The sequence below is a fragment of the Dermacentor silvarum genome, chromosome 1 (assembly GCF_013339745.2).
Source record: "Dermacentor silvarum isolate Dsil-2018 chromosome 1, BIME_Dsil_1.4, whole genome shotgun sequence".
Taxonomy (NCBI): Eukaryota; Metazoa; Arthropoda; class Arachnida; order Ixodida; family Ixodidae; genus Dermacentor; species Dermacentor silvarum.
Window position 1 is genome coordinate 254971221 of NC_051154.1, and position 25763 is coordinate 254996983.

At 45.8% G+C, this 25763-nt stretch overlaps 1 protein-coding gene across 1 annotated transcript in view; it reads left to right on the forward strand.

Moving 5' to 3' along the window:
- The window catches only part of LOC119439367 (uncharacterized), a 68825-nt gene that overhangs the window by 38239 nt on the left and 4823 nt on the right, over positions 1–25763 (forward strand). The window contains 1 exon segment of the mRNA XM_049660809.1: positions 22536–22662. Coding sequence (XP_049516766.1) covers positions 22536–22662 — 127 coding nt within the window.

Consider the following 25763-nt stretch of genomic DNA (forward strand, 5'->3'; position numbering starts at 1 on the left):
ACGAGGCCGCTTTGACGAAGATAGGTCCTCCTATCGAAACGTTGGCCAGCCTTTCTGAGGCACCTTATCCCTGTTTATAATCCTTATTCCTCGAGTGCTACTCCATTAGTCAGCCATCTTTTTTAATTTTGGACCTTATTATCCCGATGTGTTTATGAGCCGCACTCTGGGCCTGTATTCCCTGTTATGACAAAAAATATAGTTTGTGCAGTGTCAGTAGCCTAAACATAAAACAGGAAATTAAATTCATCATATCAACTATCATATATCATAAATTGAAAGAAATAAAACTGAAACTGTACTTCATAATACTCGCACTGCAAACTTTTATGCATGTGATTCATTTCAATTTCCTATCTGTTCCAGGGTAGAAATATGCTGTTCAGTTGGTAAACACAGATTATTTTGCGAAATTTGCTAAGAATTTTTGCCTCCAACATATGTTCCTATTGGTCATGCACATTAATATCCATCAAATATATGGTCGAAACATAACAAAGTCGAATTGTGAATCATTTAAAAGTTAAACTAGCTTCTCCACATAGGGGAAATGCCGTAGGAATTTGAGAATGTAATAATACACAATCATTTGGTTGCATAAACTTCGTGGCTATAGGCATGTAATGAAAAGCTCAAATGTATTACACGGCTTTGTCTTTTCGCAGCAATTTCATTCACTGCATTTAAAAGCAATGTACATTTTTTTACTTTAGCGCGTGAGTCCAAAAACACATAGCAACTTATTTACCAAAGCGATATAAGTTTCAAAAGCGTGTTAATTAGGTTGTCATTTGAGCATATAAAACGAGAGACTTTCATGCACAGACGAAATAAGCGGCTAAGAGGAACAACTGACTAGTTATTTCAGAAGAATAAGTGAGTTTAGCTACGTAGTGTTAAACTATGTAGCTTTAAATTATGCGCATATTTTATACATCGCCGGATAGGGGTCACTGGAGATCGCTGGGCGAGGCGTTCGTCCTGCCATGGACATAAATATAGTATGATGATGATGATGAAACATTGCCGGAGGTGACCACCTCTCATCCAAGAAATATTTTTTACAGTTTAATAATTTATTTATTTGCACCGTCAGCAGTCGAAGGCATTACGGAAGGAAGTGGGTTGAGCAGGCTAAACAAATAATGCAATGATTAAAAAGTAAGTTTCTACTCATATAATTTTAGCTGGTGGTACGTGGAAAAAAGTTCAGTGCGCACGACGAAGGCAGCTTTACAATTATACCATATTACCTGACCTTACAAAGAATTTAAAAGCAACATAGTAAGTAATTAACAAATTCGGATTACACAACGTACGGTAGTTGATGTTGCATGAAACTTGCGTTTATTTGTACTCTTTATGATTTCTTTGGGGAGGCGATACCATTCAAGGGCTGTGTGAGGCCAGAAAGAGCTGGAGGAAGTTAATGTGACTAAATCTGATACGTATTTTGTACAGCTGAGCAATACGATGCCATATATATGGTGACAGAGATACAGTCGTAGGCGGATATATCAAGCCAACTTATAACGAATTATTCTGTATATCGAACAGCTGTAAAATCCCATTGAAAATTCCATGCAAATGTATCGGGCTGGTGCACGCGTATAAAGAACGCTCGTTCACCAGCACATTAGATATATCGAACGCGGCGCCACGCAGAAGACCTCATAGTGCACTCCTTTGTACATTTTGAGGTATTCTGGCACCTGGAGGTGGAGAAGAGATAGTGCAGTCAGTTGAGCCCCGTCAGGCTGTTCAGCTAGCCCTCATGCTACCTCGGACGTCAACATTCCTTCTATCCGATTTTGGAGGCGTCGTAGTGTGGGTTGAGTGCCTATTCACGAGTTTATTTTCCGCAAGCGATGGCCGCTACAAGTGTAAAGAAAGAATCAGCTTGGACGTTTCAATGAAGTTGAAAGTGAACCAGCATTTTTTTTTTTTTTGCGGGTAAATAAAGTGTACTTGCTTTTTTCCCCCATGTTGCGTGCAGTAAGTTAGCGGCTCTCAGATGCCCTAACCGGTAAGCCACCGCTTACCTGAGGGCCTATTATTTTATATACCGAATTACCTATACAACGAACTTCTTGTGATCCCCTTCAGATTCGATATATCCGGGTTCGACTGTATCAGTTTACGGGTTACAAATTCAACTTTAGCTTTATTTGGGGTTAGAGTAGCTATTCGATCATAAGTTGAACATATAAAACGAGTGGAGTAAATTTGAGTTCTAATGAAGTAATAAATACAATGGAATTTCACACATTGGATGTATACTCAAATTTTGTTCCTATTAGTGTTTTCTATAGAAACATGACAGAGGATGGTGGCATTATAAGTGTACAGGAGCCAATAACCCAACGTTCGATCCGCAGTGTTACTAATCTCGATATGCCAGGTAAGATTAGCGGTAATAGGTTGACCAGGTAAGATTAGCGGTACTATGAACACGTGACTACTTTTATGAATATACAGGCTGTAACTCCGTGTTGTTAAGTAAGTAATAATACCCGTGTCACACGGGCGTTTGGAAGGCCTTCCAACCGATAGTCAGTTGACTCAAAGGTCAAGTTCGAGCTGCTACACGTGCGGTTTCGAAGGCCGCCGAGTCAATAGTCTATCGAGTCAACGGAGCACCCTACAACTCTATTGAAATCTGGATGGCCTTTGAGCAACGGAAGCGGAAACAGCGCGAACATGCCGTCTCGTACACAGTGTGCTCGTACTTACGGTTATAAAAAACAAATCCAACCAAAATGCTCTAAAAATACTATACATGAGTGTTATTAATTATTCAATAAACTATTTTCGCCACTTCATATGTGCGAACTGCACATACTCTCGACAACAGCGACGTGCTTGTGTTCATTCCTTCCTCCATGTTGTCTAGTACACTCTCCCTCTACTCCATGTGTTGCCGGATTCCGTCATATCGCCGCCATTTCGCAACATAAAATAAATTATAGCGTTTTTAAGTGGTTTTAATGTTCTTTAACTTTTGGTTACATGAAAACGAAAATAAAGATCCGCAGCGCCACACAATTTTGCGAGAAACGCCTGAATCACTCAACGGCTTTTCAAAAGTGCCGTGTAGCAGCGCGACAACTCCTTCGAGTCGATAGAGTTGTGGCGTTTCGAAGGCCGTCGACTGGAAGGCCTTCCAAATGTACCCGTGTGACACAGGTATAAGTCGAAGAGTTGTTTTGAATGGGAGTTGCTCAGATGATGTTGCTGCTACGTCTGGTGTGCCGCAAGGCTCCGTTTTGGGGCCGATTCCTTTTTATTTTTTTAATGCGAAAGCATTATATGCCCCATTACGCGAAAACCCGTAGTTGTAGTCGGCGGCGTGACCGAATGACGCTACCAAAAATGGCCGACGGCAAAGAGTAAAAACGTGTAAAAAATGCTCGAATTGATGACAAATTTAGCAGGCAGGTTCATGTAAACAAAGTAAACTAATCCCTTTGAAAAGAAAAATAGGTAAATTTTGATCTGGGCGGGAATCGAAACCGGGCCTGCGGGGCGCGGAGGAGACCCGACTTTGTCCCCTACGACCGGATAAACTCATCCTAGCCAACTCATCCTAGCTCGACTCGCAACTCCCGCTCCACCGCTACTCCGAATTCCGTTGCTGCCGAAAATGTATGCAGCCATCTACGCCTCAAGCTCTGGCGAGGAGCCGGCCCCGGCCACCCCAACTCTCTGCCCTACGCCACCCCAAGCTACCCATCAACGATTATAAAATCATCCTCCGTCCCCGTGGCGGCCTCAACCTTCGGAGCGTGAACGGCGTTGCGCTTCGCGATGGGATTCTGCAAGCAGCCCGCCTCGGACACCAAGGGGCCAAGCCAGACACCGTAATCATCAACACCCTCCAACACGTCGTCCTCATCAACACTCCCGACCCACAACGCCGACACCACTACCTCGAACAAGACTTTTCGAACAAGACTGGGTGCCCAAGCACATCTACTACTCCTCTGTACTATATAGGTGCTACATCTGAAACAGCCTGAAACCGTAGCCATCTCCTGAAACAGCCCTCCAACCGTACCAAGCCTATGGCCTGATCCCACTCCTGGACCGGACTCAGGCAACCCCCAGTTCCAGTCCCCCAAAAACCACTTGCACAGGAACCCGGCCGCCACACCAGTGAGGTGAGCTGGGCAGACGTAGTCTGCCAGGACTCCGCCAACCCCCTCTAGAAAATGTTGCATGTCCGCGCACAGCTCGCCTCCCTCCACAAACGAACCAACGCCTTCAGTCGCAGCTGCATGCCTTCCTGCAGGTCCTCACCCCTACCCCGGCGACAATGAGCTCGGCCGCTCATAAACTCCCTCCCCTACTACCTTCTCCTCCTACTCGCGAACAGCCGGCCAAGAAGAGGGCTGCAACTCCCACTACCTCCTCGGCCACACCAACATCGGCCGCGGCAACCCCGGCCCTAACCCCACAATTCGAACAACACGTGGAGGCCAAAATTCAGGCCGTGGTGCAGACCGCCATCCAAGCCTTCACCCAACAATTCTCCAACCTCCATCTAGACGAATTTGCTCGCCAAATTGACGAGCGATTTAAGGAGCAAGATGCCCTCCACGCGACAGCCTGTGTTGCCGCGCTATAGTGCCTAGAATATAGTAAGTATATTCTAGGCACTATAGCCGCGCGGCCTAAAAAGAAGGCCAAGCTCCACACCCTCTCCACTTCTCCGCTGCAAACTAGACCCTTTAGCTGTGGCACCAAATGTGTATTTATATAAAAACGTTGCGAGGCGAGAAGGTGGTAAAGACTTCCGACGCTGCTCGACGAGTTTACCGTTCTGATCTCGTTGAAAACCTCCGAGCCGCCCCCAGAGGCCCTGGCAACAGTCACCAACGCCGCGCGCGTTCGGTGCGAACGCGGGCAAAACGGCGACGGCGTCGACAACAGCTCTGCGCGTTGCGGGTGCTGCAGCATCTCCAAGATTATACAGCTGATAAAACTACTATCCTTACTCCGTATAGCTCTCTACTAAGTTGCTATCGCCATTGGTGATTCGCCTTTCGGGTGTCTCTTTGCCTGACCCCTTGTATTTATGTCCAATTGAACGCCGCGGAGCGCTCCTTCGAGTTACGAACTGGTGGGCAAGCGAGTGCGTTCAGACGTTTAGCGCGTTTTCATTTGGCCTCGCCGAAGAGCCGTTAGAACTCAGGGGTGAACTTGCACGGAGGCGGAACGTGCGGAAAAAACATTTCACCAAAGCAGCGTTGTACACGTTCCTCTAAAACAGGAACGAAAGCTCGTTCCTCGTTCCTTCCCAATCTTGTAACGAGTTCCCGTTACAAGATACTTTAAGGCGAATGGAAAGCGTTCCAGTTATATTTCTAACATTGTAACGTGTCGTTACATTAACGTTACCTTTGATTTTTCGAAATTAAAATGTGGTGTCGGATAATCTTGCGACGAAATAAAGTGTGAAATTTAAATCTCACATCAAACTAAGTATATTATAAGAATTTGAATATTGCCGGCGGTACATTATCTGGAGATAAAAAGAATCCAAAGCAACGCTCCTAGACGAATTTTTTTCAAGTAGCACCGGTCATACTCCAGACATGTTTAACTGCCACTTTGGTGCTCGTCTATTACAAGTGCAACACATACGGCACTTTCCACTTCGGTCTTCAAATGCGCAGTCAGGATACTGAGCTTCAGATCTGCAAATAGAAAGTTACTCGCATGCACCAATAGCCTCCTGAGACCCGGACACAACAACGGGACATAATCGCTCTTCACGATTGTTTTTATTGCCTACTGTTATGTCATGAACTTGAAAAAAATGTCACAGTTTCGCCCTAAGGGAGAAGCAATGAATGCGATAACAACACAGCAATGTCATACGAAGTAAGGTGAGCGGCTTTGGTAGCAATATGAATTGTAGTAAACATGAGCTGATTAAGTTAGCAGGTGTGCTGCGGCGTAAGTAGACCGACATGAAGAGAGACTCGATGACCACGAGAAGGCGCGTGTGAAACGGTGGTGTTGATGAGAAGCGCTTCCCGTGGGCAGCGCGTGCGAAGGGACACACCTGTAGTGCTGCCCTGCCGATCCGGGCAGCATTGCATGTGTAGCGTGCGTTGGAAAATGTGGCCCGACTATTACTAACTGAATGAACAAGCGTGGTGTGAGCGCGCACAAACAAACATGAATAGATCACACTGAATGACTGCAGACAACGACTGTCAAAACGCTGGCAGCGAGCCCATACGCCGCAGTGGGCGAAGGTACGTGCGGTCTATCGCTTCAACGGAAACTGAGCGGCGAATGCACGGCGCATAAAGGTCAGAGCCGTGTGGAGATAAGAGACGGTACGGACGAGCGACGAGCGTGGTTGTTGGCAGAGTAGAAGTGCGCCCCCCCCCCCCGCCCCCGCGCTCCCTCCGGCGCTGGCTTCCCGCTTCCTTGCTTGCGCGTGGGTGATTGAGTGCGTTCATTCTCCGTGATAACGCGCGTCCCCACACGCTTCCGCTCGGGCATACGGCGCGCGGCGAAGCTTTTATCTATAGGGAACCTCACGGCGATGGTGACGGCGACGACGACGGCGACGGCGACGGCAGAAATCCGGTAGAAGTGTCCATATAATTGCTATCGCAATAAAACAATTTTTAAAATTTCACTAGTGTAGCACCACTGTAGGATGACGTGACAGCGGCCGTACGAGCCGTGCCGTCGTCCCTACTCAAAATGGCGAAGGTGGTGAGCCGAGCGGCGGCTGCGACGACCAGCGTGGCTAGCTTCTAGAATGACACTGGGCGTGCCGAGCTTGCGCCTCGAGCACGCGCTGTGCTTCTTAATTTTTTCACTTCTTTGACAGCCGGCTCTAAGGCACCGGCTGAGTGCGCCGACCAAAGGGCCCCGCGTTGCGGCGTCGGTGGGCGCTATAATACCACGGAAAGATGCCAAAAGCTCCGCCTCCATGTACGTGAAAAAAATGACTATCTCCATCATCTCCTCATGTAAGCTGTGGTAAAAACTGCATTTCATTGTTTAAACGCTGAGATGAAGATGGAACTACGTGTAGTACATTGCCATATTGCTGCCGCGTCCGGTATTTTCACGAAATCTCGGTAACTTCGAAATACGCCTCGAAGTCTTTCGGCCGTGTGGGACGACACAGAGGTCTAGACCAATTTATTGTCAAATTTCTCGAAAGCGGATGACAAGAATATGAGTAAACCACTTCTTCACAGTAGTTACACATGCACCGTTCTTCACACCCAGACTGAATATTTTGCGTAATCACTTCCGAGTGAATTTCGAAAAAAAAAAGTGGAAGGCAATGTGCAATGTATTGTACAAGGGGTCTCAGGAGGATATAATTGAATGCCTGCAGAAGGAACCGCATCGAACGGAACAATACTTAGGCGTTTAATGAATGCTGATCCAATATTGCACTATGAGCGGAAAAAGAAATGTCCAGAATAGATGTTCTTAATTTAGTAAAGACCCTTGTTTGAACTGGATAAGAGTTACATCTCGATGTTAGTGTCCGACAGGCCGCCATGGCGGAAAGAAACTACAGAAGGGAGCGTCACGTGCCAATCTTGAAGCCTAGTCATTAAAAAAATATAATGCAGAACTCGCGAAAAAAATGCACCATAGTCACGTGACAGACAAGCGGTAGTTCTTTGCGCCTTGCATGATGTGCTGCATACGTGCGTGCGTCGGTGCGCCTGTTTAGTGCCGTGGAACGTTTACAGAAGGAACGCCGTTCCCTCTGCCGTCCCTTTGTAAAAATAACGAGTTACCGTTACACTTCCACCGAGCCTTAAAGGAATGGTGTCATTCTTCCGTTCCTCCCAAAAGGAACTAGTTCCTGGAACGCCCTTCCGTACAAAACTGCACCAAAGGGAATATATCGCTTTCGCATAGCCACACGTAAGCAGTTTGAAATGTCTCTGCCGAATTTCTTTTTTTTAACAGCCAAGCTGTTTAAGCCAGCCGTAATTTGTGGTGCGTATCAAGAAACTACCAAAAAGAAATTAATAAACTTTCTTGCAGAGGTGGGTTTCGAGGCCGCGTACCTCCGGTCCCAAAGCGAGCGTCGGAACCACTAGGCTATACAGCCACGCTGCCAGAACATGCATTTATGCTAACCATATGATTGCGTTCGAGCGTCGTCGTATTCCTCCACAGCTGGCGCGTTTGTACGCTCGTGCTCTGCGAGGTCAAGAGGTTTTGCGTGCTATGAGAGCGAGAGAGAGAGAGAGAGCGACGCATTCACGGAGCGGGTCTCCTGGAACGCGGTGTCGGTGTTGCAAGCTGCGCTGTGCAACGCGCAGTGTCGGCCGTAAGTCCGAGACGCGCGAAAAGAAATTATCGTCTACATGAGTAGTAAGATGAAAAGTTCGCGCGCACTTCCGGAAAATGCTGGGCTACGATCACACAGCTTCGCTGTTTCAAGCGTTGCGCGGCCGAGTGCAAGGTTTTTTATTAGCAATATGTGTGATATTAGTGAACCGGGATACAACATTTGTGGATGATTGTGTACTGTGTGCAAGGGCATCTAATGAGTCATTGTTTTTATTGGCGGCCGACTTGAAGCGCGTATAAAAATGTTGTGTCACTAATAGCATGGCCCTAAACATAAATAATTATGTAGACATTATTTTCACTACAAAAATGTTACAAAATCAGATATAAGTACTTGTTAAGTGGACAGTTGAAATAATAAAATTATTCTACTGTGAAATATTTAGGTCTTATGCTGTCAGAGGATGGCTCTTGGTCATCACATCTCAATACCGTAGTTAGAAATGCCGGGCATGCCCTTCACTTGCAACAAAGTTTAAAACACATAAGTATTAACGTAAAAGAGCAGCGTAAAAAACAAATTTTGCCAATGTTCGTGTAGGCATGCCCCGTGTTGAATGCGGTTTCTGATGTGCATATCAATGCAGCATTGGGTGAACGTTAAAGAACCCCAGGTGGACTAAAGTAATCCGGAGTCCCCCACAACGGCGTGCATCATAATCAGATTGTGGTTTTGGCACGTAAAGCCCAACAATAAATTTTTTGCATATTAATGCTCTAGAAAAAGTCCAATTCGTCGCGACACTGTTCGACCAGGGGATATACAACCACTTTCTAAGTGTAAGAGGAAAAAATAACTTGACTGGATCATTTTGATTGAACAGGCAAGCAGGTTACGTCTTAAATTGTTTTACTCAATCTTTCATAATCATATTGACACGTATACATGTTTATCTTTCACCGGTGACCACTTTTCACCGGCTAACAAATGTTAAACGTAATCGCTAGGCACAGGACGCGCCTGCAGGTATCAGAAGTTTCTGGAAGGTTATCGATGCTTCTATCCGTTGTTTCTCGTCACCGACGCTCATGTCATCTGATTGTATGAGCAACGCGAATTATCTAGAACTTTCTGGAAGACACGCGGGTACCACGGATTATTCTGGGACCTTCGATGACTCATGTATAAAAGCCGACGCGTTTCGCCGCTGATCAGATTTCAGCGATCGCCGTCTGTGTTCGCCGCTTTCGTCGTGCTTCGAGTGTAGCTTGATTTTGTGGGCCTGCAAGGGTTCGCCGTCAGCGTGCCACGTCCACAGCTTGGCGAGCGGTCACGTGACATCGCCGACTACCTCGCCAGAGCCCAGTGGCAATCACGACGACCCTCACGATCACCGTCACCAGGCCGCTACATCTCGCCCCGGGTTGGGCCGGGTAAGGGCTGTATGCCGGCCCAACCCTTGGCCGATCTCCTAGCCCTTACCCGGGAAACTAAAGGCAGCAACCGATGGAGGTGCGGTTGCTGTACGACGCAATGCTGAAGATACACCGCCGCCGCCGAACTAAATTCGCGAACCATCATGACGAGGTATCAGCATAGCGCCTGGCAAAAGCCTTGACGACAACACTTCGCCGCCGAAAGTAGACCTACCAACACGACGTAGCAGCAGCGCAGCAAGCCGACGCAGCCGTGATTCGACGCCACGACTTAACCGTAACGCCAGACGATGGTCTACGGATCTAAACGTGCTATTCGATGGTCACAACGTCACCGCTCTCGTCGACACTGAAGCCGACTATTCCGTCTGCAGTGGCGAGTTCGCCGCCATGTTGAAGAAGGTGAAAACGGCCTGGCAAGGACCAGATATCCGGACAGCGAGAGGCCACCTAATAACGCCGGCTGGAATCTGCACAGCGCGAGTCACGGTAAACAACCGCACTTACCCGGCGAGCTTCGTAGTCCTGCAGCACGGCTCCAGGGATGTTATCCTAGGCATGGACTTTCTAAACCAACACGGTGCAGTCATAGACTTAAGGTCCAAGTCGATAACGCTTTCAACGCACAACGCTACACCACCGGATACAAACACCAGTTACCCTGCCTTGAATGTGCTAGAAGAACAAGTCACCGTTCCGCCTCGCTCCAGCGTAATGATTTCCGTCGGTACCGAAGTTCCTACAGACATGGAGGGTGTCATCGAGGGCGATCATCACTTACTGCACGACCATGAAATTTGCGTCGCTAAAGGCATAGGTGAGCTACATGAAGGCAAAGCAAGAGTGATGCCTACGAGCTTCAGCCACGAATACAAGCACATTAACAAAGGCACCACGGTCGCCTACATCGACGAAAGAGTACAATCCAGCACTGCTTTCGCCTTCACGGATTCTGGTGCACCTGCAACGATGACTGTAGTACCTGAACCAACTTTCGACGTCAATCAGAACCTTCCCAATCATAAGAAAGAATAGCTAAAAGCTTTGCTCCTGCAATACAAGAACTGCTTCTCGTCGTCGTCAAAAGTTCGACAAACCTCTGTCGCCAAGCACCGCATCATAACCTACGAATATGTCCGCCCACTTGGTCAGAGCCCCTACCGAGTTTGGGCGCGCGAACGCGAGGCCATAAGGCAACAAGTCGACGAAATGCTACGCGACGACATCATCCAGCCATCCAAGAGTCCGTGGGCGTTCCCCGTGGTGTTAGTAAAGAAGAAGGATGGAACACTACGTTTCTGCGTCGATTATCGTCGCCTCAATAAAATCACGAAGAAGGACGTATACCCTCTCCCACGTATTGACGACGCCTTGGATCGACTCTACAACGCAAAGTACTTTTTGTCAATGGACCTCAACACCGGCTACTGGCAAGTCGAAGTCGACGAGAGGGACCGGGAGAAGACTGCCTTTATAACACCAGACGGACTGTTCGAGTTCAAGGTCATGTCGTTTGGTCTTTGCTGGGCACCTGCGACTTTCCAACGCGTCATGGATAATGTACTGGCAGGCTTGAAGTGGCAGACTTGCCTTGTCTATTTGGACGACGTCGTTTGCCTCAAGCTTCGAGGAACACCTCCGGCGCCTTCAAAAGTTCTTCAAGTTATCAAGACCTCCGGACTCACGTTAAAGCCAGAAAAGTGCCGCTTCGCATACGAGGAGTTCTTGTTTTTGGGCCACGTCATCAACAAGTCTGGAGTTTGCCCTGACCCACAGAAAACTGCGGCCATCGCTGACTTTCCTCCGCCCGCCGACAAGAAGGCAGTCCGTAGATTTCTTGGACTGCGCGCCTATTACAGGCGCTTCGTGAAGGACTTTTCACGGATCGCTGAGCCACTGACGTACCTCACGAAGGCCGACGTCGAGTTCAAGTGGGAGACGCCGCAAGTCGAAGCATTTGAAGAACTGAAGCGACGCCTGCAATCGCCGCCAATACTTGCACATTTCGACGAAAAAGCCGATACCGAAGTGCACACCGACGCAATCAGTGTAGGACTCAGCGCTGTGCTTGTGCAGAGGACTGACGGACTAGAAAGGGTTGTAAGTTACGCTAGCCGGTCGCTGTCGAAGGCGGAAACAAATTATTCCACAACCGCAAAGGAATGCCTCGCCATCATCTGGGCTACATCAAAGTTTCGTCCCTACCTCTATGGCAGGCCCTTCAATGTTGTCAGCGACCACCACGCCTTGGGTTGGCTAGCTAACTGGAAGGATCCTTCAGGTCGCCTCACACAATGGAGTCTGACACTTCAAGCATTCGACATCACCGTCGTTTACAAGTCCGGGCGAAAGCACTCTGACGCCGACTGCATGTTTTGCGCCCACGTTGAACCGCCGCCACAGGACGACCAGGATGACGACACTTTCTTGGGACCCAACAACAGCGAGCTGACCCGGAACTAATGAGCCTTGTAGACTGCCTGGAAGGCAAGACCGTCATTGTGCCCAAGGTGTTCAGGCGAGGATTGGCGTCGTTTTTCTTGCAAAACGACATTCTCTTAAAGACGAACTCTCGACTGTTCGAGCCAACTACCTCCTCGTGGTACCCTCAGCATTGCGTCCAGAGTTTCTGCAAGCTCTCCATGACGACCCAACGGCTGGACACCTCGGTTTTTCCCGCACGCTCGCGAGGATCAAAGAAAAATACTACTGACTTCGCCTCTCTGCCGACGTCGCCCATTACGTAAGGACATGCCGAGACTCTCAGCGACGCAAAACACCGCCTACAAGGCCAGCCGGACTTCTACAGCCGATGGAGCTACCTCGCCGACTGTTCCAGATGATCGGGATGGTCATACTGGGGCCTTTCCCGACGTCGACGTCCGGGAATAAATGGATCGTCGTAGCTACGGACTACCTCACGCGCTACGCCGAAACAAAAGCCTTGCCCAAAGGCAGTGCCGCCGAGGTAGCCCGATTTTTCGTTGAGAACACCCTCCTGCGTCACGGCGCCGCAGAAGTCCTCGTCAACGACAGAGGTACAGCCTTTACGGCAGAACTAACTCAAGGCATCCTGCGATACAGCCACACAAGCCATCGCCGAACCACCGCCTACCACCCGTAGACGAATGGCCTCACCGAGCACCTAAATCAGACCATCGGCGACATGCTGGCAATGTACGTCGACGTCGAACACAAGACGTGGGATGCCATCCTTCCGCACGTGACCTTCGCATACAACACGGCCGTGCAAGAAACGACGCACGTGGCGCCATTCAACCTGGTCTACGGAAGGAACCCGGCAACGACGCTTGATGCCATGCTACCGAAAGTCACCGACGAAGAATATCTCGACGTTGCCAGCTATTTGCAGCGTTCCGAAGAAGGCCGACAGCTCGCCCGCCTGCACATCAAGAACCAGCAGAGGACCGACAGCCGACACTACAATCTTCGACGACGCTACATCGAGTACCAGCCCGGCGACCGTGTTTAGGTCTGGACTCCGATACGCCGACGAGGACTTAGCGAGAAACTGTTACGTCGCTATTTCGGACCATATAAGATCATCCGACGTATTGGCACACTGGACTGTGAGGTTGTGCCAGACGGCATTTCCTAATCACAGCGGCGCCGGGCACGACGTGAAGTCATAGAGTTTCTCACTATAACACCTAGAGAGTAAACTGGCGCCACCGTCTATGCGATTTTCTTAAAGGGCGCCGTGCCCTCATGGGAATGACGGGATATTTGTCTGCGAGGCTTGTGTTGGCTGGTGTTGTACGAGGCTCCGTCTAAAACGTGTCTATATGGCTACACAAATAACGCATTCTTAAAATAAAATCTACATAAAAGGCTTTCATTCACCCATAATACATCTCTCAATAAAGTTTACTCACCTGCAATGCAGCATCAAGCGAAGAAAAGCAAGAACAGACGACAAGTTGTTCCAAAGCGAGCGAGAATCTTATCGTCTGCCCTCCAACTTTAGCGGCCAGCTGATACTTATTACGTTCCATAGAATTCTGCATTGAATAGTATGTCGTCAAAATTAAAGAAAACATGTTTTTGTGTAATAATAAAGCTAAAGCAGTTTTTTACGCGCTGTTTTAGCAGGAAATGAATCATTGTGACAGACGGAACGGTGCTAGCCAGGCGCGTCTTCAAGGCGTTCTGGCTCTCCAAGAACGATGCCAATCTGAAGTCACAATATACCGGCATTCCCATGGATACCACAGCGCAGCAGCGCCAGTTTTCCCTCTAGGTAATATAGTGAGAAACTCTACGCGTGAAGTCATCCACGTGGTGCGTCTTAGCCCTTTCTACGCCCGCTGACGAACTTCGGTACTTTGTTACTTTGTTATTGTTTGTTGTTGTTTTATTGCGATAGCAATTATATGGACACTTAAACCGGATTTCTGCTGTCGGCGTCACCGTCGCCGTGAGGTTCCGTATAGATTCCAAGAGCGATAAAATCGTCGCCGCGCGCCGTATGCGCGAGCGAAAGCGCGAGGGGGGGGGGGACGCGCGCGCTATCACGGAGAGTGAACGCACGGCCGAAAGCAAACGCGACCGTCGCGCGAAAGGCCGCGGGGGTATGGGAGGGAGGGAGGCCGGGCGACGCTGTGCTCCGGCACCAAAGGCGTATCTTGCAATCGGGCGTAAGGAGAACTTGCCACTCTATCTCCCACGCGAAAGCAACAAAGCGGTAAGGCAGCGCGGGGAGGGAGGGGGGGGGGGGCGCAGCTTCTACTCTGCCAACAACTCTGTCCATACTTTGCCCGGCTGTGGCCGTCGCCCGCACGGTCTCCTATCTCCACACGGCTCTGACCTTTGTATGCGCTGTGCATCCGTCGCTCAGTTTCCTTTGAAGCGATAGACCCCACGAACCTTGCCCGCTGCGGCGGCTGCGATTGCTGCCAACGTTTTGACAGTCGTTGTATGCGGTCATTCAGTGTGATCTATACATGTTTGCTTGTGCGCGCTGACACCACGCTTGTTAATTCAGTTAGTAAGCGGATGTGTCCAAGTTTATGCAGCCGATAAAACTACTATCCCTACTCCGAATAGCTCTCTACTAATTTGCTATCGCAATTGATGCTTCGCCTTTCGGGCGCAACTGAAACTTTTTTTTCTCTCTCTGTACGCGTGGTTTTGTTTTCGCTTTCTTGTTTGTATCATCGGGACGATGCTTTTTAAGGGGAGGGTATTGACACGTATATAGGTTTATCTTTCACCGCTGACCGCTTTTCACCGGCTAAAAATGTTAAACGTTATCGCTAGGCAGAGGACGCGCCTGCATGTACGTATGGGAAGTTTCTCGAACGTTATCGATGCTTCTATCCGTTGTCTTTCGTCACCGGCGCTCATGTAATCTGATTATATGAGAGACGCGAATTATCTAGATCTTTCTGGAAGAGATGCGGGTACCCGGGGTTATTCTGGGGCCTTCGATGACTCATGTATAAAAGCCGACGCGTTTCGCCGCTGATCAGATTTCGACGATCGCCGACTGTGTTCACCGCTTTCGTTGTGCTTTGAGTGTAGCTTGCTTTTGTGGGTACATGTTCGCCCAATAAAGAATCAGTTTCGTCATACACAGTTTTACGACTGTTTACTTCAGCGTCACTACTACATGACAGTATGGGAATCTGCTGATCAGACTATCTGAAGTAGAGCACTGCACGGGCCGGTTTTTCAGGTCCGGGCCTGGCCCGAGCCCGAAAGTACCATTCTTTGGCCGGCCCGGCTCTGTTCCACCCATTAGCCCTTTTGCCTTTACGAAGCTAGCTCGCGTTCTCGACTATTGTGAAGATACTGTCATGTGATCAATGGCCGCCGGGCGGTCTTCAAGCTGCATCATAGCAAGTTTTTGCCCTGCATCCCTTCTTTATGGTTACTTGATAATTTAACTGTGAGAGACATAAACATTTCATTACTAGCCGAATACCCACAGATTATTATGTGAACATTTGGTATGAAAACAAACCATGCAATGGACAGTTAGGAAAATAGGGAGGGATCAGGCTGGCAACAACCACCGGGAGTGGGAGAACCCCGGCTTACATTTAGGGATGAAGTTGTAAAAAAGCACATCGGTTGATCACCATGCTCGTGCTTTAAAGTGTGCGGCAACATACTATAGCGAAGGCATAGGTGAACACTACCATACACGCCGCCGCCCGCCATTTAACCTCACTTTTTAATCTCATATAGTCATTCGGTTGTACCTACAGTGATAGAACTCGAGCCACTAATTTTGGCGCGAATGTAAATTTAGATACGCTGGTTACTGGTTTTCAGAAATACGATAATACACGGCAACTAGAAGCTTTTTTTTCATTAAACATAAATTGTTCACCCACAAGGCTAACGCTCATCATATTTTCACGCGGAACATGCCATCTTTATTGCTTTATTCGGCTTCATTATAATAATGTCAATTTTTCAATCGACAATTTAGGCACCCTTGTTTAGAAATATATGCAAATTTAGACTGTGTCTAATTGTGTTTCAGTACAGTGCATCTACAACGTAGGCTTTCCTTGTTTTTTTTTTCTCCGCCAGATTAAAGTATGATCTGCTTGCTTATTCACGTAAATTCGCAGACCTAGTGCCACAAAAACATATACAAGGCTGCGAACACGAGGGTCGCGCCACTTAACGAGTGGAAATAGCATTCAAAATAAAAATTTACGAGGCAATATAGTGCTTTGCATTTCTATTTTGTTTTTCATATTCCCCTCCCCAATGTTGAGAAATTTCGCAGCATACGCGTAGTCTTAAAGCATTTGTCCAAGAACAATATACACTTGAAAGTCTCAGTTTAATTAGTTGGGCTAATTGTGATATAACCTACGGCAGAATATTCAACTCGCTTGAAAATATAACGAAGAAAATTAATGGAAACCAGTAGTAAGTTGCCCTTTGCCTTAGGACACAAAAAAGTTGCAAATTAACTTTTCAGAATTTGTTTGCTACAATTTTATCAATGTACTCTAAGTACTTCTTGAAAACCTATTTAATTTTTGTTTTTCCGTTAAAATTATCATGCCGAAAATCTAGATATTTTTGTGCAGCAACAAAATATTGCCGTCGACTCTGCCTGTAGGCACGTCTTCCGCTCTTGAAAAATGTAACGAGCTCTATCGAAACTCATCTCATTGATTCCCGTTAAGGATAGCTCGGATACCTGAGACAGTCTAATGGATGTTTTTGCAGCGAGTCTCGCACAAATCCAATAGTTTTTCAATTTCTTTAGCGCGACTGCAATGCATATATATTTCTAACTCTTTGTCAGGTTGATTCAAATCTGTGATGTCTAGCAACTCATGAAGTGTGCCTTTCGCCGCTATTCCCACCCACCCAAATGTGTTTCTACTGGTCGATAGGCGGCGCCGCTGTCGAAATCGTACCGCTACCTCCATCAAACTTCGGGTCGTCCGTCACATGTCTGAGCAAGATCACCTCTAGGAATTCGAGGTGTTAATAGGCTGGGAACAATGTGGACAAGAGTTCGTTAGTGTCGCGAAGACGAAAGAATTTCTGCAGAACCCATGTTAAATTGATTATCGAAGTTAATGCGATTAGCATTTACACAATCTAGCGAACAAGAAGCGACACACCGTGTTAGCTAAGACATCTTTGTTTAGAATCCGTAGTGTTTCTCCTCATTTTCAAGTGATTTGGCTATATGCGGCCATACACTGTCTCCCTGATTGAACCGATTTGTTATGACCATCGCTCGCCAATGTTACCTCACGATAGTAGAACAAGGACCGCAGGCCGACAGCGCATTCAGTGACGACGATGGAATTACGAGGTAGGAATGATGTCGATAGAACGACGAAGGCATATAAGGACGACGGCATGACGACGATGAGAGGATTCTGAAGTGACGGCGATAAAGAATTGCGACGGAATACAATGCCATGACACCGGTGTTCTAATCTCGATTGATTGACAATAATAGCACAATACTAGCGGAATGAAATAGAAATTATGCTGATGGAACGGAAGGTGGTATGACGACCAACGCATTTAGTAATTTTTAGCCAACCAGACACGCTTCTGAATAACATACCAGCCTGTTCCCTTTCTTTTCTCCTATTCCTTCCCAAGACGCTTTGCAAACATATCCTCTGCCGTTGAGCTCAGTACGCCAGTGCTCTTGCTCATTAGGCCACGATCACATGTTTACAAACGTATCTTGCCAACAAATATATTATTCAAGCTCGAACTTAGGGGGAACATTGAGCTTGGGGGCTCCTATCGAAATACATGGGAAATCGGAAATAGTTTCTCAGAGCAACCAATGCACCAAATTTGATGAGTTATGTTGAATTTAGAAAAAAAAGTTGAAGTTTAGTGATTGCCGAAAGGGATATTTTATTATAGGCTGGTCTACCTTTCTTACGTCAAAATATAAAGAATTGCCAAATTTCGAAAAAGAAAACTTGGCGTATAGAGCTATGTAGCTCAGCAGCTAAAAATGATATCGGAATTCTGTAAACTGCACCTAATAATACATCGAAAGCGGATAGCAATCATATATCATACACCATCCTGAAATATACCACTATGTTGTGAATGTTGCATTTGCAAAACGCTTCCAAACATTATAACAAATTCACGTAAGTTTTAAGTTAAAGCAAAAAAATTGTTCGCTTTTGATGCTCCAACGGGTGCAGTTTATAGAAATGCCATATTTGTTTTTAATGGCTGAGTTTCGGATTTGTAAACTTCATGCTTCTATTTTTTTGAAATTTACGAACATCCTGCAATTCTTTGAAAACATTACACTATCTAAACGAAAATTCTATTTGCTGCAGTCTCTGCAATCTACCTTTCCCTCTTAAATGCAACACATTTCATTCAAATCGGTTCAGCGGTTTTCTCATGAAAGCATTCCTGCATTTTACATGTATTTGATAATCCGGCATCGAAGATAGGCCCGAGCTAAAGCTTCCTCTTAAACAATAGATCACGCCAGTTTTATAGGAAACCCATGAAACACAACCCAGACGTATACGCAAGACCGTGGCCACAGTGGTGTACAAAAAAAAAGTCTGCTCAAGGAAAAAAAAAATATATATTCATCGGAAGCTTCGCGGGAGCCGTTATCTCGATCAGACATCTCTCCAGAATGCGGACGAGCTTTCTGGCGAAGTGTCAAGCAAAACCGTCGATTCATTGTCAGTAGAGCAAGTAGCTGGCCCTCTTTGAGATAACGCTGATACACAAGCGCGCTTGTTTCCAAGCACCGAGGTGAAGCCACAGCTTCAGGGTGTTTCTTTTTATTGCGCTTTCTTTAGTTGTGCGTCATAGCATACGTCATAGCGGGAATTTCGAATTCTTTAAGGTCGATACGCCACGCGGTGGCGAAAAAAGGAAACTGTACGAAATGTCCCTAATTCCTGGTATTGTCATGGGAGGCTTAGGCCCGGCCATCATAAAGTGCTGGCTCTACAATAAATGTTTATTCCTCCTTCTGAGCTTCTATCGCTAGGTTTGCGTCGTGAAGTAGCCTGAGCTTGCACAAGTTCTACAATTCTACGCTCCAATATCCCATCGCCAAGAGCTCGGCGCTTGTCATCACGAATAAGCTAAAAAGCAACCTCGCCTTCAGAACGTATAGTCAGCATCACAAGCTTTCGTATCCCGGAAGGTGAAAAAATATTTATATTTCTACGCCTTAGTCACGCGTCGTAGTATTCGGATTTACAACGTATACTGGTCTAGAGAAAACAAAACAAAAGTTTTGCATAGTTTTACTGGCTGCGGGGTAGCTGCGTTGAAAATGAACTTATTCGCAGAACCTCGGCCGCGTAAACTTTTGGCGGCGACTGTGCGATTGAACACCTGCATTTTCTTTATTCTGCACACAATTTTTTTTAATGAATGGCCTTCCAGCCAACGTCATGCAGTGCTTACATCTGGTTAATTTTCAGGACAGCAGACTCAGACATGACTTATTAAGTAGAAGAACTGAACTATTATGTAGCACGTCATTATTATCACCAATCAGGTGTAATAAATATTTAAACAAATAAAGGATAATAACGTTGCCTATGAAATTTTACTAAAATCTTAGGACTACTTCAAAACTTCGCCTGTTCGTCTTGTGTACGTCCCTATACTTTCTAGCAAAGTGAAAGGGAGAAATTCAAGGGTGAAATTGACATCTCTTGTGGCACCATGGCAGAAAAGGGAAGGTGTAGCTTAGTGGGCCCATATGAAAGGATCAGCTGCGATTGTGCTACTCACGCACAAAGAACGACACCTTTGTATTTTTTTTACAGGCAGTAAAGTGATAAATGGTGTCCGTGGACGCTGGAGTGATCATGACAATACCACCGTACCGATATGGGTGATAAACGATTCTAATAAGGGAACATTTCTGCAAGCCTCACGGTCCTTTCTCATGTTTCTTCAATTGCCCAAACACGTTAAATTTAGCCTAGGAGAAAATTCTTACAGAATTACTGAACAATTTTACCAGTAATTATATCATGGTGCTGCGATCTGATTCAGTAATAGAGTTAGTTAAGAACAGAACAGCAGAATGCCATAGTAAATTTGTTGATTCTAGCCGAAAAAAATGTCTTCTTGCAACGCTTTGTGGGCATAACTCAAAAAGGGTGTGGTCTGTGATTGGAATAGTTCTCTATTTTTACACGACAAACTACATTAACACGCCCCGGTGTCTTTTCGCATTATTTCCAATACTCCTCTGCGTACGTCGTGGTAAAAGGATATGAAGACCTTTAGTATTTCGGGAATTTCGTGAAGGTATATGGGAATGGTTCAAATGGTAAGACACGTGCGCTGCATATTGAGGATAGAATGTTTATGTTTCGAGGTATTGGTTTGTACTAAGCAAAAAAAGCTTGTTAAATAATTCGGAAAGAATTCATTTGCACCGAAGATCCGGTACGAAAAAATTCTGCTTTGATATAATGCAAATATACTCAATCAAATAGCTTCTGTATTCATTTCTAAGAATACTACGTCTGGGGCTGCAGCCAAGTTTTCTACTTCTGCGTCTTTTAATTGCACTCACGGGAAGCTACTTATTTTTGTGGTACGTTTCAGTCTGAACAAAAGTCGCACAAACACGCCTTTCCATGACAGAGCTGAATAGGCAAAAATATTTCTTTGTAATGTCTTCATAAATGTTTGCCTTAAGAAAGAAATCAACTTTGAAAACACAAAGTTGGGTTTATTGTCTAAAATACATTACACCTAAAGTGCAAAAGAAGTTTGGAAGCACGTACGTTCGCATGTTCGCGAAACCAGCGAGCAATTTTTTTTTTTAGGAAGACGTTGGTACAGTAGAAAGAAACGAAACAAGAACCGCAACTAAATGACCTGCGTTTCGGAATATGCCATCTGGCGGGGAACGGCCAAACTAAGCAGCGACAAAGTGATAAAAAAAAATAGCGGTGCCGCTGGCTTCGAACCAGCGAACTGCCAATCGTGGTATCAGCGATCCTAATCGGTGGTCGCGCAGAACGCTCGGCTATCGGTTTGACATGCCCTGGAGGCAAAAACTAGGTTTATATACGTACCACAATAAATTCTGTGACGTTGTTATGAAAACTGCGATTTTGGAACGACTTTTTTGCCATTTCAAGAGTTGCTGCTGCAACTAGCTGAAAGCCGAGTCATTGAAGTTGATAAATCCCCAATAAAACGTCGATCGATGCAATAGGCTCATCGCAAATTGCTTTTTACTGGCCAAAAAAGCCTCCAAAATTTGGCCTTTTCCATAGACTCCCATACTTCGAACTTCGCCCGCAATTTGGAACGGGTTTTCTGTCGTAAGTAATGGTACTGCTTGCATGAGATGTCGGGCTAAGCTCCTAGAGCCTATTTCCACGGTAATATTTTGAAAGATGGCTTCTATGATTAGTTATTTGGGAAAAACGACGCTCTCCCATAGAAAATGCGCATGTTTTTAGAGGTGGCCGCTAGAGGCGCTGTTCGGCGATGTCCCAGATTCCTGGTATTGTTCACTGAAAGGTTTAAATTTAAACTCCGCCTGCGAACCTTGGTGACATCTTAAACATGGTGTTTTATAACAAATACGGAAGAACCATACGATTCTGATGGGTCCCAAGCCATGTTGGGATACCAGGGAATGAAGCAGCAAATAGATGTGCGTCCATGGCAGCGCACAAAAACATAACACACAACACTTCCATACAAAGACAGTATCCAAGCGAATCATAAGGCCCTTGCATCAAAATGGCAACAGGAATGGAACTCGTGCATAAATAACAAGTTAAATGTGACTAAACCCCTGTTTGGAGAGTTGAAATCATGCACTCACCAAGAGCGGTTCTATGAGGTAATCTTATGTCGACTTCGAATTGGGCACACACATCTAATACACGATTTTCTACTTCGAAAAGAAAACCCACCAACTTGCGAGAAGTGCCATGAACCACTAACAGTAATGCACACTATTATGACATGTCCACATACTGAAACTCAGAGACGCAAGCTTTTACACTAACTAGATAACTCGCATATACCTTTAACCCCACCTTACTATTAGGACACGACCCGCTAGTGCCATTCACCGAGTTGTTCAACTTTTTAGATGAAACTGGTTATTTACATCAACTATAAACTAACACAGCTTTTACTGCCCTAACGTTGGTTTTTATTGTCTTGTGATTAGCGCAGCGTGGCCTTAGTCGATTTTGCTCCATTGAATCAGAATTAACTGATCCGGACATCTTTCTTTCTCTCCCGCTGAGCGGCACTCCCAGAATCAGCTCAGCTTGGCACTGTCGTAGCACTCTGCGCTGTTCAACGCCGTGTGCGCTCTGGTCTTGGTCGTGCTGCCGTCTCCACCGCACAGCCAGGCGGACCAGGTGACGCCCACGCGTTTCCAGAGCTACTGGCTCGTCGCCCTCGACTACGGTGAGTCCCGCGGTCTGAAAGCATACCGTAGCCTGCCACAATGCGATACGGACGCTGTTATTGCCGTGGTGGCTTAGTGGGTATACGGCGTTGCACTGCTAAGCATGAGGTCGCGGGATCAGATCCCGGCCGCGGCGCCCGCATTTCGATGCAAGCAATATGCAAAAAAAAAAAAAAATGCCAGTGTGCCGTGCATTCGGTGCACGTTAAAAAAAAAAAAAACTCAGGTGGTCAAAAGTAATCCGAAATGCCCCATTACGGTGTGCATCATAAAGATATCGTGGTTTTGGCAACGAACACACCCGAATTTAATTTCTAAGTATGCTATAGCAACTCCAAGGTTTAAACAATGTATGCGGGAAAAGACTTGTAGAGCTCTGGCGCGGCGCCGAAATATTTGCCCGCCTCGAAAATAGTTCTGCAACAATTTCTACGAGGTCTTCGTTTCTCTAATAGACCGATCTCACTTGCCACCGCTGCTGAAAAGAATGCCGGTGGAACGCCTTAATGATGTGAAGGGCCACCAAAGCTCATAGTACGTATTTTTTTAACTTTTTTTACAAGCCGGCATAAACATAGAGATGACTTGGCAGGGGGTTAAAATGAGTAGAATTACTATAGGAACAAGTATGACAAGATGAACTCGCTCACCCTTAATGAATTAACACAAGAAGGCATACGTCAAACTCATCGATGAAACTGTAGTCTGCAGTACTGCTACAAGCAAGTGTATATATGTATGTATATATATATATGTAGTTTTGAAAGCAGGATATATTGTATTGTCAAAGAAAGGGACCTAAGCATATTTGCTTAGCCACTGCATTCTGTGTTCATTTTTTGTTCCTAGCACTTTTTTTCCCACTTCCATCCTTTCATCATGGCCCTGCTATCTCCTGAAGAGGCGAAGCACATGCTAACTGAAAGTAATCGTTCCTTGGTTCATTTTAACGCACGAAGCCTCCACAATTCAGATAATATATTCAACTTTATAAGTTGACTTGCTCATTCCTTCGATATTGGTTGCGTCTCTGAAACTTGGCTCTGCACGTACGACAGGTACCTTTTCGGCCTGTCATCGTACGAAGCTGAGTACTGTCACCGTTCATCAGGTAGTTATTTATTTATTTATTTCAAGAAACCCCTAAAGGCCCTCACAACGAGGGTATTACATAGGGGGTGACAAAAATTGTATGGCAATCTAGAGAAGGAATAGGCAACAAGAATAAAATGTGGCAGCACAGCAACAATCAATGAACCATAATGAGAAAACGCAACATAATAAACAGAACACAGACACACACACACAAAAAAAGAAAAATCAAACATTGCTGTAAACGGAACAGAACTAGAAGAAAAGCTACCTATCACATTCATTTTTTAGAAGTTCTTGAAATTTCGATGTGTTTATTTCAGTTGCGATTGTAACAGGCAGCTGGTTCCACTCAATAATGGTTTTGGGTATGAATGATTTCGCAAATGATGAAGTGCGGCAAATGATGCGTTTGATCTTGAAAGGATGGTCACGGCGGGGAAAGAAGGCCGATGGTGATTGAAAGAAATCGTCATGAAGCAACGGATGATGGTAAATTTTGTGAAAAAGAGTTAAGCGAGCAAGTTTGCGACGATGGGAGAGGTTAACAAGACCAGCACGAGCTTTTAACGCCGTGACGCTAGTGAAACGTGAGTAATCTGAAAAAATGAAACGAGCAGCACGGTTTTGCAGGGATTCGATGTTATCTATGATGTAGGCTTCATCCGTGTCCCATATGGCTGAAGCGTATTCGATTTTAGGTGTGATTAGGGTGATATAAGCAAGTTTACGCACAGGCGCAGGAGCATGTCGAAGGTTACGTTTTAATAAGCCAAGAGAACGGTTAGCAGCTGCTAGAATCAGATCAATGTGATAGTTCCAGGTTAAGTCAGACAGTAGGCGAACAGTTAAATATTTGGAAGTAGAAGCTGCCTCAACTGTTACGTCATTAATAGTGTATTTGGTTGGGATGCGGCAAGAGTTTCTTGTAAAGGAGACGAGCTTTGTCTTAGAGTGGTTTAGGATCATTTGCCACGATGAACACCAAGTGTTAATTGAATCGAGATCAGTTTGTAAATATTGGTGGTCCGTTTCACTTTTAATGGCTCTGTACACAACATAGTCATCAGCGAACAGTCTAATTTTGGAAGATACACAGTTAGGTAAATCATTAATAAATATTAGAAAGAGCAGGGAACCAAGCACGCTCCCCTGGGGTACACCAGATGTGACATGAGCCATTGAAGAGTTAGAACCATTAACAGTGGTGAACTGAACGCGAGATGAGAGGAAGTCTTTAATCCATGCTAAAACCTGAGGGTTAATATTGAGATGCGATAACTTGAGTAGCAATCTATGGTGGGGGACCCGATCAAATGCCTTAGAAAAATCGAGAAACAAAGCGTCGACTTGAATCTCGGCGTCTATTAAAGTAAATAAGTCGTTAGTAAATCCAGAAAGCATAGTACGTGTCGCAAGAGAATCCATTGCGAAAACCGTGCTGATATTTAAATATGATGTTGTGATCTTCAAGATAATTAATGATCTGGGTGTGGATGACATGTTCAAGGAGCTTTGAGAAGGTGCATGTCAATGAAATGGGTCTATAGTTTAGGGGATCAGAGCGGACGCCAGATTTGAAAATTGGCACTCCTTTAGCTACCCGCCAGTCATGAGGGATGGAGCCAGATGATAAAGACTGAGAAAAAAGTGCAGATAGGACTTGAAAACTACTCTGAGATATATTTTTAAGTATTTTGTAGTTAAAGCCAAGCGGGTCCGTGCTTGTAGTATCTTTAAGGTTATTTAGTAAATAAAGAATACCATCATCACTTATGACTATAGAGGGCATTGAATAATCATGAAGCGAACTGAGAGCTAGAGAAGAGGTAATGACTTCATGAGTGAAAACAGACGAAAAAGCGTTGTTTAAGAGTTGAGCAGAATAGGCATCGTCCAGCTGATCACCATTTGAATTTGTTAAGGATGAATCAGGACGTGAATGTGGGTTAATTACGCTCCAAAATCTTCGGGGATTGTTAGATAGCATAGTGGGTAAGACGTCACT